The 11976-nt window shown below is 48.3% G+C and overlaps 5 protein-coding genes across 5 annotated transcripts; 3 read left to right on the top strand and 2 right to left on the bottom strand.

The window, feature by feature from the left end:
• Positions 1 to 475: 475 nt before the first annotated feature.
• Positions 476 to 2187, bottom strand: N7455_011252 (Zn(II)2Cys6 transcription factor; the record flags this gene model as incomplete). The annotated part of the gene is made up of 5 exons (XM_065606621.1): positions 476 to 833; positions 894 to 1129; positions 1179 to 1275; positions 1324 to 2019; positions 2072 to 2187. The coding sequence occupies 5 exons, from the start codon at positions 2185 to 2187 to the stop codon at positions 476 to 478; spliced, it is 1503 nt and encodes a 500-aa protein (XP_065459787.1).
• A 271-nt stretch (positions 2188 to 2458) lies between these two features.
• On the top strand, positions 2459 to 3475 carry N7455_011251 (putative short-chain dehydrogenase/reductase; the record flags this gene model as incomplete). The annotated part of the gene is made up of 1 exon (XM_040958901.2): positions 2459 to 3475. The coding sequence occupies one exon, from the start codon at positions 2459 to 2461 to the stop codon at positions 3473 to 3475; it is 1017 nt and encodes a 338-aa protein (XP_040810703.2).
• A 242-nt stretch (positions 3476 to 3717) lies between these two features.
• On the bottom strand, positions 3718 to 7475 carry N7455_011250 (Chondroitin AC/alginate lyase; the record flags this gene model as incomplete). Its single annotated transcript, XM_040958874.2, is given in 6 exon segments — positions 3718 to 4620; positions 4674 to 5291; positions 5361 to 5482; positions 5494 to 5547; positions 5901 to 6541; positions 6595 to 7475. 6 exon segments carry the CDS (start codon positions 7473 to 7475, stop codon positions 3718 to 3720), a joined length of 3219 nt encoding a protein of 1072 aa, XP_040810619.2.
• Positions 7476 to 9003: 1528 nt separating this feature from the next.
• N7455_011249 (uncharacterized protein) lies at positions 9004 to 9877 on the top strand (the record flags this gene model as incomplete). Its single annotated transcript, XM_065606620.1, has 2 exons — positions 9004 to 9181; positions 9231 to 9877. 2 exons carry the CDS (start codon positions 9004 to 9006, stop codon positions 9875 to 9877), a joined length of 825 nt encoding a protein of 274 aa, XP_065459786.1.
• A 756-nt stretch (positions 9878 to 10633) lies between these two features.
• On the top strand, positions 10634 to 11923 carry N7455_011248 (Mn(2+) transporter ATX2; the record flags this gene model as incomplete). Its single annotated transcript, XM_040958915.2, has 3 exons — positions 10634 to 10683; positions 10753 to 11694; positions 11746 to 11923. The coding sequence occupies 3 exons, from the start codon at positions 10634 to 10636 to the stop codon at positions 11921 to 11923; spliced, it is 1170 nt and encodes a 389-aa protein (XP_040810679.1).
• Positions 11924 to 11976: the final 53 nt, after the last annotated feature.

The raw sequence follows: 11976 nt of genomic DNA, 5'->3' as shown, positions 1-11976 counted from the left end.
ATATGGCTCCAGGTTTTGCGCACGTATTTTGGACGGCTCTAATTCAGGACCATTTACATATAATGATCACGCTCCATACAGCCTAAGACTCAATACTGGGAGAGTGAGCAGTGAACGCGTTCAGTTTACTCTCACTTCAATGTCACTTCGATTAAAAGGAAGACTTATAGAGTACCTGACTCTATGGGAGAATCGCACACGATTTAGCCATGTAAATTTACCCAGATGACCCTGGTCGTACTAGTAGTAATAACCCTCCAATCTACTCATCCTATACAGACCGAATGAGTGACTGAGAGGAGTAGATGCCTGTCTTATTTAGCTTTAAACCTACATTTTAAGCAGTGGCATTCTTTGAAGAAGCTAAGCCACGCCATTGAACATATAAGGTAGAGCTTAATATACAATGTGTAAAATTCAATGATCGTTACTAAACACACCCGTTTAAACTACTCCAGGTAGGATCATACCAAACTCACACTTCCAAATTGATAGCCTCCTGGGCCTCCAAGAGCTTCAAATAAACACCCGCCACATTCCACCGTACATCAATATCCATGAATCCCTCACGCAGCCTCCTCACCACCTCAAGGTCATGCGGTGCTTTACTGCTGGTCCGCATATGGGCCCCACAGATACGATAGGCAAAATACAGACCCCACGGGGACATATCCTCTGGATCCCGACCTAAGAAGCATTGTCGCTCGATCAGATTTGCATTAATACGCTCCGTAATCTGCTGAAGGATAACCTTCGCTCGTTGTGAATGATGACTGTCCATTTCTTGAACTGCACCGGATGATAGCCAGGGCGTATAAAGGGCGACTATGGCACTAAGTTCAATGTTTAGTATGAAAACCTGTAACTAAGATAAGGGTGGTTATAGTACCAACCTGTACACGAAAGTGATTTGATCATAGTCCGGGCAGTCAATATTTAATGCAGCGGCTAGCATTGACTGCAGGGTACGATCGAGCTGTATCCAAACATCATCTTCGCTGGTGAAGTCTGTTGAGAGGTGATGGAGAACTTGGCCTAATAGCCTGGCGGCTTGACAGAGCAGAGCAAATTTACTCATGTGTCCTGTCATTGGGGACGAGAGAGTCGAGAACCTATCGGGTTTGACAGTCTAATCAAAAGATCAGCAGCTAAAAGACAAAGGTCACGAATTGACATACCCCCTGGTCCCATGCAGCATCGTCGGACGGTAAATAATCATCCAATTTTGGATCTGCAGTTGCAAAGGGCCGTCCCGGACAGCCGATGCTCACAAAGCTTTTTGTTATTAGTATAATAAAGGGCTTACGGTGGACAGCGACGAACCGGTCTAAAATGACAATAGCCCACCAGGCTCTCCGTCGCTCCTCAACCTCCACCAAAGTGAGCACTCTCCTAGTCGGCACCGTGCGACTGACATTAATACCCAAGGCATGGGCATACCTCGCACAGGCCCCGATCGACAAGAACGCAGCCGGGTAGATCCCGTGTCCTAGCTCATAAAGGGCAACAAGAACTCCGGCTTGTAGTACTAAAATAGAGAAAGACTCTTCCACTTTTAGATAAAAATGTTTAGCTGAGTTATATAAGGCTGTCCGGGGACTACGAGAACCAGCCGGCGGGAAGGTAGTGATGAGCTTCAGTGCTAATAAAAGAAGAGCAACATCAGGCCGCGAGCGAAATGAGGGCTGTAGGTATAAATCGTAGAATCGCTTCTTCGAGATAAAGGGCATCCACTGGTGAATATGCTTGAAAAACCGCGTTGCCGTGAGCTGAATTCCATCTAAATCCCCTAGGAGTTCTAAAATATCCTGCGGGACTGTAGTCCCTGTCGTAGGTGAGGTCTCCAGTAAGCTGTGCTGTAGTAGAGCCGGGTCAAGAAACAAGATGGTCGGGACATCAATAGTCTGAATATCTGCCTGCTCATCTAGGGGAGAGGGGTACCATCCTCGCTCCGGGCTTAACGCGGTGGCCGAGTGACTGAGCGGCTCTGGTCTCCAATATTTACAACTTCTATTACGCCTGCGTTGCTCGGCGTTAGCTCTGTTGCTGTAACGTAATACCTGGTGCTTACTTGGCGCAGAGGGAGCATCTAGGGAGTGCCTTGTCGCATTTCCTCTTGCTCGACCTGCAGGATTGGCAGGACTGCGGGGCTAGGTCGAGGCTGGATTCATGACCAGGGGTCTGCATATTGCATGTGGAAGGTGGACGGACTTCGGTTTCTGGCGGGTTTTAACGGCCGCAACAATGGCCGCAAGAACGGGAGACTAAGTGAGGAAAGGTGACTACAGAATGCGGGATATACATGACAGGCGCAAATGATGGCCATGGGGGCCATGGACGGAGATACCGGAGGCCGAAATATACAAAATTGGACATATATAAGCAGCAATTATTGCCGATACATTCAAGACATTATACCTTGATATTTGTTTGAAAGTCTCCGTCTCTTCTTCCTAATATGAGCTCGTTAAGCCCCTACGCTGCCGCGCATCTCGACCCTCAAGGTGCCGGAGATGCACGACCAACCGCCCTTCAAATCATCCAAGATGAAGGCGTCGAAGGCAAGCTGGCCGGCAGGGTTATTGTCATCACTGGAGCCACATCAGGCATTGGTATCGAGACAGCTCGTGCCCTATCGGCCACCGGGGCCACTCTGCTCCTTACAGCCCGCAACCGATCTAAGGCCGAGAAGAACCTCGCCGAGATTCTGGAACCCGGCCGCGTCTCGCTGATCGATTTGGATCTTGACTCCTTTGAGAGTATTCGTGCCGGAGCTAAGGAGATTCTCGCCACGTCCAAGGGCCAGGTCAACATTCTTATCAACGGCGCAGGTGTTATGGGCGTCCAAAACCACGCACTCACCGAAGATGGCATTGAGGCGCAATTCTCCGGCAACTATTTAGGATTCTTCCTCCTCTTCCAGCTTCTGAGGGAAGCTTTGTTAGCCAGCGTCACTCCAAAGCTTAATTCGCGAGTCGTGGTCGTGTCTTCATCTGCCCACCGAGCTGGCACCCTTCCGAATAGCGACAACTACAACTTCGAAAAGGGCGAATATGACCATAAACTAGCATATAACAATTCTAAGCTAGCAGCGGTATATTTGGTCAGCACCATCGAGCGGTTATATGGTGTCCAGGGACTACATGCTACCAGTCTCCACCCCGGCGCCATTAACACTGATATATCCCGCAATATGCCTCCGGAGTTCTTGGAGGGTCTCATGACAAACCCCTACGTTCTGAAAATCTTGAAGTCTTCCGAGCAGGGGGCGGCTACGACAGTGTGGGCGGCTGTGGGCAAGGAGTGGGAGGCAAAGGGTGGTAGGTATCTCGAGGACTGCAAGGAAGCGGATCGTGGTCAGGACGATGGCCAAGTCTTTGGTGCTGGATGGGTGAAACAAACGTATAATCCCGAGAAAGAGGACCGTCTCTGGAAGGATTCCCTTAAGATAGTCGGACTAGAGAGTGAAGCTTGAGCATGTTTCATGCGTTGATAGATGGTATTATCACATCACTTCAGAAAGCTAGTATAGTAATGTAATCTTTGCACAATTGGACTTGATTTCCAGGATTGCGATGTCTTCTTTCGTTTAAACAATGCTCCAATAACCCATCCATCTAACTTGCCAAAACATCCTAGAACACATCTTGGTGCGCCGCCCACGAAAAAATTATGAGATTTTGAATGGTATTTACAGGCTGTCTGTATGTTTAATTTCTATTTATACCCATGTATGCTGTTCCACAGCTTCTGATCTAGTTTCCATTTCCCGACTGATTTCTTCAGTTGGGGTATCATTTCCAAAGCTCGCCGGATTCCCATCGTACTTCCTATTCGCTCAAGGGCTTCAACAACCCAATCATGGACCTCATCAGGGGTCCCTGCCGCGCCTCCGGCAATTCCTAATGGGAAAAGCAGCATGAAGGTACCGTTCAACAGGGGTATATGTGATGGGTCTTCGGCAACTCCTTGCGCGGAGATAGCTTCCTGACTTGCACTTCCAGCGCATATCTCAATTGCCATGCAAGCAATCGTGTGCAATGCTCGCTGCCGTTGAATCACATCATTTGCTGTGGGTCGTGTCATTTTCGAAATCTGGGATACGATGGTCTGGTTGACCAACAGTCGTGCCCAGCGGTAGTGGTTGAAAATTCTTGCAACCCACATGTACTTGTAGACATGATACTGGCCACGGAAGGTGTACTCGTATGTGTTGGATTCTTTCACAGTAAATGACCAGTCTACTGGAAGGTTGGTTTCCCACTCGCGAAGTTCATCTTCAAATAATAGTGCCGAGTCCACTACTGCTCTGGCGTCGGGCTTTTGGTGATGCACATATGCATCGAACTTCGTAAATCTTACCAGTATGTCAACGAGATCGACGCCCGGTGAGATCTCTGGTGGCGCAGATGGTACGAGATCAGGAGACCAGCTCAGTATATCTGGAGAGACAACCCTCTTGGAGAAATATCTGACAATTGAAACAAAGTAGAATTGTAAGTGGGCTCGGTGGTCCAAGTTCTTGAGCGATAGCCGAAAGGCGGATTGTTTAAGTAAGGCAGCCGCACCATCCAGATGCACTATCCAAGAGTCGAGCTGGCTTGGGGTACAGCTGACCATCTGTGCGGGTCAGTTATTGCAATTATTAAAAACCTTAAACCTGAAGAGCATACCTCGTATAGACTCAGCATTACGATCAAGTGAAACGTTCTATCGGGATTGGCCTGGGCAGGGTTCTCCACTATTTCTCGTACGGCCTTGATGACCATGGCATGTTTCTCTCGAGACAATATCCGCAGTTCTCTGTCATTATTGACATTGGACAAGGCAGCAAGGCCAACCGAGATGACGGCATCTCGACTCGATTGATCGAGAGCAACTGATCCAAGATGAGGAGATGGCTGCACAGTATCTGCATGCAGGGAGCGACCTGTTCTGTTGGCCATCCGTGTCACAAAACGGTTAACAAAGAATCTCAACCCCTGATCCTCCAATGGGATGGATAGCGGGGCAATAATTCTCGGAGTCAGGATCAGTTGGCCCCTGCTCCTGCAGACTATTGCATCTGACGGCGAAGGATCGGCTCCCGAGCCGGGGGTGGATATATCAAATTCTAGAGCTGCACTATCCTCCAATTTTCGACGGGCCTCGGTCTTCGCTTTTGCTTCTGCACTTCGTCGAGCCGCCTTGTCATTCTCGTCACGGAACATAAAAGACGGTAGGTCCCGATAACCGCCACATGGCTTGCCCGCTCTCCTGCATTGGGAACACACGGGCTCAAGCCGATCACACTAGACCATGTCAGGCTATAATAGTCTGGTCTTGGGCCACGCCACTTGCCTTTATTCGTCTTTCCCGACAACTGCTGCAAGCTTTACTGGGACGACCGTAGAAAGGCATCGTCTCTGAGTAAATGCGGGGTGTGTCATATTCGATTCTAAATAGGCAAAGAATTCGTGACAATCGGAGATGAGTCGATAAACTGGGGCTTACAGTAGGCGCTCCACTTTGGTATATGCTTGGCATCGGCCTTTCCTAATGGGGTATCTGTTTCATCGTTTACTCCGACACATGCATACACATCGGATTTTAACCATTTAGGATTTTATGGTTTTATGTTGTATATGCACACTAGGCTAGTTGATCGTGATTCTCGAGACAAGCTCTCCTTCTCCAGACGGGACTTTGACCCTCGGAATTGTGGGAAAAGTTGGTTCAATAAACACAACACTAACGGACTATTTATGTTGACAAATATATGGAAAATTAAATACATAAAATAAGGAATCGACTGGCTAAACCAGGACATGCATATGACAAAAGAACCCGGGCAGAGTCAGCGGATGAAAAAAGCCCCTTTTGGGACATCGAAATGCAGATGTATTATACATGGCAAGCACCAAGTGCCTGACCCTCCACGTGATGGTAATTGTGATGATGAGTATGATGATGATGGCGAGGAGCTTCCTGTGACATATCAAGTGGTGTAGGGGGCGAAGTTGTACTGCTCATAGAAGACGGAGGAGTAATACTTGATAATGCAAATGTTTCGGTACCCGAAGCAGTGGAGACAGCAGCAAAAGGGGTGGTGGTTGATTGCGAAACAAGCGCAATTTGGCTAAAAGCGCTAGAAGTCGTGGTTGTTGGGCTAGGAGCCCAGTTCAATGTAGTAGACGCCCTTGTTGTGGAACTTGCCGTAGGTGAGGCAGATTTGGAGGAGACTGCAGCTATCACATCAGACTCATCCATGTGATAGAGCAATGATCCCCAGCCCAACCCATCGTAATGGCCAGACCCTTCTCCCCAGGAACCCGCACCGCCCTCCGCACCACCATAATACTCAAGAGAGTTGTTGAGGTACAGAGTAGTCCAAGGTGCGTCTACTCGCTTCGTCGTGACGTAGTGGTTGTAAAGAAGCTCCCAGGTAGGTCTAATAGCTCCACGAGACGCACTGCTGATCTCTGTGTGACTGACTATGCCGTTCGTGTAGTCGACGAAGGGAACGTCATTTCCAAGGTTGTATCGCGCGAAGTACTCCGTCCTAGGGCGATATGTGAGTAACTGGCAAGGTAGAAACGATTGAATAGTACTTACCCACGGAGGATGCGGCTATCATTATAGGCAAACAAATCCTGTCCCTGGTTCCAGGCCTGCTGCCCGATAACACCGAGAAGTTGTATGTCTAATGCGGAATGGCCCTGATCACGACCGGATTCTTGGCCTTGGCCAAGTAAAGCCCCAGTACCAGGCTCTTCAACGATGTTGACGATGGCATTGTTGATCGCGCCCGTTCCATCCCCAGACTTGAAGTAATCCACGGCGAAATCCCACACTGTTTGGTTTTCGGTTAGGACACCCATAGCCATCGCCGAAGCGACATTGCACAATTCCCAGTTGGCAAAGAAATGAAGAACATTATGCTCGGACGGCTCTTCATGGTTCAGCCATCTGTAGTGCATCGGGATAAAGATATTATTGGCCATGTCCACAACAGCGGGGAGAACATCGTCCACGAAGGGCTGATAGTCGCGAAGGAGTTCGGCTGCGTTGGCGAGTTCGTACCCCTGCAGGCCAGCTGTGAGGTACTTGTCGTCGCCACCGTCAATTGCAGTGAGAGTGGTTGCCCACGAATGTAGGATATTGCTAGCGGCATCAGCGAAGCTTGTGTTTCGGGATATTTTCCAGCGTAAGCCTAGATTGAATGCTGCCGCGACGTCATGCCAGAGGAGCTCTGCGTTCGCGGCATGGCCATCCCAGGTACCCCGATATACAACGCTGACGGGGGAAGGAGTGTAGCTGGCGTCAGAGAATGAGAGACTGGTCAGGGTATTCCAAGAGGTAGTCCATGGATCCTGGTTGGCCTTGATCTTTTTCTGGGTGCGAGAGATATCGCCATCGGAGACGAGGAGGCCGGGATGCACAAAACTTGCTACAAGGGGGAGAAAGGGGATAACGAAAGAAAGGAAGGCGACCATTGCAGGAAGGGCAGCATATATGAATACAAATATGGCAAGAGAAAGGAATGAACAAGAACGAAACTGAAGCAACAAATATCAATGAAAGATCATTATTTCTGTACGGAGTAGTTAGATGTTAGATCAAACTGCGTGGAATAAAAAGTAGATGAATTCGAGATCTAGCGCTCCGTTCTTAATCTAGTTAAAACAACTTATGTTTCAGTTATGCCCTAGCTTGGATAACTGGATTTCCGGACAGCTTGTCTTGCTAAGAAAAACGAATCACTGCATGTTCCCTCTGTATATGTTTGAGGGTATGGGCTCAGGTGCCTGTTGATCAAATAGTTGACGTTGGAAGTGAGTTCACATTCGCTTTAGAAGGGTCTACTTGACAAGAAACACCGAAGATTTTCCGAGTAATATTCGAATCCATCATGCCGGACCGGTTCGGATACGGCCCCTATCCTCAACGAGGGAGTTTAACCATTTGATTTATCCGGCTCAAGATGATATCTATAGGGATCAATTCTTTCTTGTCAATATATACTCCGGTGTCTTTTTTGGATGTTCTTTCCGGGTATATTGTCGGTTTTCAGATGTTTTTTATAAAAGAAATTCTTTTCTTCTCGGTAGTATAGCTAGAAAGATACCCATCAGCTATAGAAGGAAGAATAGCGGGCTTCTCACTTTATAATAATATACGAAAGCGGTTAAAGGCATAAACTGTACGCTGTATAGAGCACTTTTCTATATATAACTAGGGTTATTTTCTACTATTCAACGTTAATTGTCCCCAGAACAGTTTCCAGTGGCCTAGTTTGAGGTTATTCTGTTTTCCCTAATACTAACGGCTAGCATCCATATACGAGCTATGTTCCCTGAGAAGAAAATAGTGTAGAAGTTCATGAGTTGGGACCTAACGTAAGCTGCTGAGGTCGGTTGCCTGCTATGCTACTTCGCAGAGACCAGCTCTACCAAAGTCCATTGCCGTTGCAATAACACAATCTCTAGGCGAGCGTACCCTTTTTATTGCATCGACAGCTACGTTTATTCTACAAAGTTAAATCCAAGAGTTCGTGAGAATCGGCCCCCGGGGAGATTGAGTGCCGATGACTGGGGCTTAGACTCTCCACTTTGGCAGCTTGGCATCGTCCTTTCCTAATTGGGTATCCGTTTCATCAATTTAGTCTATAAACATACAAAAAACATAGTGCAAACACAGTACAACTTGTATGTAAATCGCTAAAATTCCCACTAGTTCTCACGGGAGCCTGATTACCCGAAACATTCGGCAGTGAGATCGGTCCGCAGTGTTCATGGCGTCGAGAGCCGAGAGTTAAGAGTCAAATGCTATACAGCTGAGAGGTCAAGCGCTTACCAGAGAAACCTCCCTGTTGAATTGAAAGTCTGCCAACTCTCACTTTGACTTAATTGCTCTCTTACAATCTCTTACGATCCTTTCAAAGAGACATCTGGAACCCATTAAGAGATAGAAGATTTCACTTTCAACCATCCCAGACGTGGGTGTCTGGATCAAACATCTACAATGTCTCTTATTAAACGTGCGACCAGCGAGGCTACAACTCCCTTTTATCTTTATAACCCCTCCCTGGCAGTGGCAATTGTTGCCGCTGTCTTGTACACCCTTGCCCTTCTGTTGACGACAATTCAATGGATTCGGTACAGGGCCTGGGTCTGGAGCATTATGGTGATATCAGCAGCCAGTACGTGCGCATTTGGTCTGCCATCCACTTAAGCTAACCCCCAACTCAGTGGAAGCAGTCGGCTATATTGGACGATGTGTCTCGGTCCAAAACACATTGGAGAGACCCGTTTACGTGCTTCAGTTTTCCCTCGTCATCCTTGCGCCCGTCCTCATGGCAGCGTGCTGCTACATCATCTTCGGTCGTATTCTATTCCTTATTGTTCCCCAAGAGGCACGTACGCTTCGACTATGCTGGGTGCCTCCCCGATTCATTACACCGATCTTCGTTGGGTGTGATATCATTGCTCTGCTCCTCCAGCTTGGCGGTGCGGTGATGATCTCTGCAGTCGATGCCACAGATAAGGATGCGAAAAACAAGCTCAACACGGGAAAACACGTTGCCCAAGTAGGTGTTATTATTCAGCTTGTTGCTTTTGGCATGTTTGCAGTCGCAGCTGTCCGTTTCAACTTCACTTCCAAGCGCTTCACTGGGTCTCTGAGTGAGAGATATGAGAATGTTGGGGAGAAGGAGTATATTATTGGTGGCGTTGTCAAGGACAAGAACTGGCCTACTCTGTTGCGGATTGTTAATCTCACTACGATATTGATCCTTGTCAGTTCTTCACCTTCACTTACTGTTCACTCGCTGACTTGTACCAGGTTCGGTCTATTTATCGACTTGTGGAATTCACCGAAGGCACAAAGGGATATTTGAGCACACATGAGTGGCCCTTGTATGTCTTTGATGCTCTGTGTATCTATCCGTGTGTTGCCCTTTTCGTCTATTGGCACCCAGCCAGATACTTGCCGTACTTGGGCTTTCGACTGCCAAAGGGTGCGCATAGTAGCCGTGACTCGGAGATTGGGATGCTATAAGCATCACGGGGTGGATCAACATGCGATCTGCAATCTGCAATCTTTGCATATTCTAGTGGAGCAAGGGCGACTGCTGTGTTCTTTGCATCAGCATGGAGTATCAATGTGCAAACATGGCCGACGGTGGCTTGCGTGGCTTGAACAATTCATAATGTTAAAACCATAACACGATAATTGTTGACTATAGACATAAATTAAAGTAATATAGACCAAAAAAATAGGAACAAATACAAAACATATCGATTCAAGCAAGAATGGTTGCACTTGGCCCTGTATAGTCCGGTAAGGCCAGATAGCTGGGGAACAGACATAATGTTTGACAACACGTTCTAGAATCAGCCTTAAGCCCTATATGCATACCTTTCAAGGGCCTTATCAAATAAAATGCCTTTTAAATATCCATATGTTGTCCTGCATACTTCCCCCTAGTATGTTTTGAAAGCGGTACCTGGGCTACGTGGGTCCCCCGACCTGGATCCTTCCACCACCTTGGCCTCTTTACGCAACCACACTCTCTCTCCAGACTCCCTCTGGACCCTCTCTCCAATTCCCCTCACCATGATAGAAAGTCTATAGAGTGAACTGCGAGATAATCATGGAGGGACTATTCACTCTGCTCGTCCTGAGCATTGTGATGGCAATTACGTGAGCTACCCTGCGTTTGGAAACCTAAGGGTCAATTGGATTCAAGCTAATGCTCCGAATTATTGGCAGATCCTTTGTCGTCGGCTCATTACCTTTAGCTTTTACACTGTCCCCCTCTCAGCTCCGCTTAATATCGTCCATTGGTATGGGCGTTCTGGTGGGGACATCGTTGATCGTCATTATCCCCGAGGGCATTGAAACCCTCTACAGCGCAAACTCCCTCACTCGCAAGCAACACAATACACGGTCTACCGCTATCGAATGGCAACATCAAGCCCCAGCCGTCGCAGCCACTTTTGGCCCCAACGGAGACAGCGCCTCAAACCTACCATCCGAAGCCCCTGTCCCGGGCCTCCTCTCAGAAAGAGACCAACTCTCCGAGTCACAAACACTTTATGTCCGAAGCGAGGATTCGGCGGGTGAAACAACGGGCAAGGAAACAATTCACGGAGAGGAGGAGAGTTCGCCGCATGCGTGGGTCGGAATTGCCCTTGTCAGTGGTTTCATTTTGATGTATCTCGTCGATAAACTGCCCGAATTTGCTGCGCCCACTAAGAGCGATCGGATACCTTACCATATCTCTTTGGATAACCTTGGGTCCGGGTTGCGGCGGGGTTCCTCCCCATCGCGTGAGGGTGGACTCCTTGATGCGAACCACGCGTCCAGACGTGGCCACAGTTTTGCGACCACGACCGGCCTCGTGATCCATGCCGCGGCGGACGGTATTGCTCTAGGCGCTTCCAGCTCGGATGCCGGGCTCAGTTTTATTATCTTCTTGGCGATCATGGTGCACAAGGCTCCTGCATCTTTTGGATTGACATCCATCCTGCTCAAGCAAGGGCTGTCAAGTCGCACCGCGAGAGCGCATTTGCTAGTCTTCAGTCTGGCAGCTCCTTTCGGTGCCTTGGCCACTTTCCTCTTTGTACAGATGATGGGATCTTCCAGTGCCGATGAGGCAGGCACTCACTGGCGCACTGGAATGCTACTGCTTTTCTCTGGTGGTACCTTTTTGTGAGTCTTCTTTCGCGGAGTATATTAACATTTTCTTATTAATCTATGTAGGTATGTTGCGATGCACACCATGCAAGAAAACGGCCCGGGCTCGTCCCCGCGCGAACTTCCTATCAACGGATATGGTGACCGAGACCAGAATGGATCGGACAAGTCCATGAGAGACTTGATTGCATCTGTTTTGGGCATGATCTTGCCGCTATTCTTGCAGATTGGACATGCTCACTGAGCAAGTACCTCGTGTATTCCTCGGGGTTACACCATAGTGCTTTTACATTTTTC

This window comes from Penicillium solitum, assembly GCF_028829755.1.
Source record: "Penicillium solitum strain IBT 25940 chromosome Unknown utg000009l_segment0_segment0, whole genome shotgun sequence".
In the NCBI taxonomy this organism is placed as follows: Eukaryota; Fungi; Ascomycota; class Eurotiomycetes; order Eurotiales; family Aspergillaceae; genus Penicillium; species Penicillium solitum.
The sequence above is the reverse complement of the archived record's forward strand: the minus strand, read 5'-3'. Positions and strand labels throughout refer to the sequence as shown.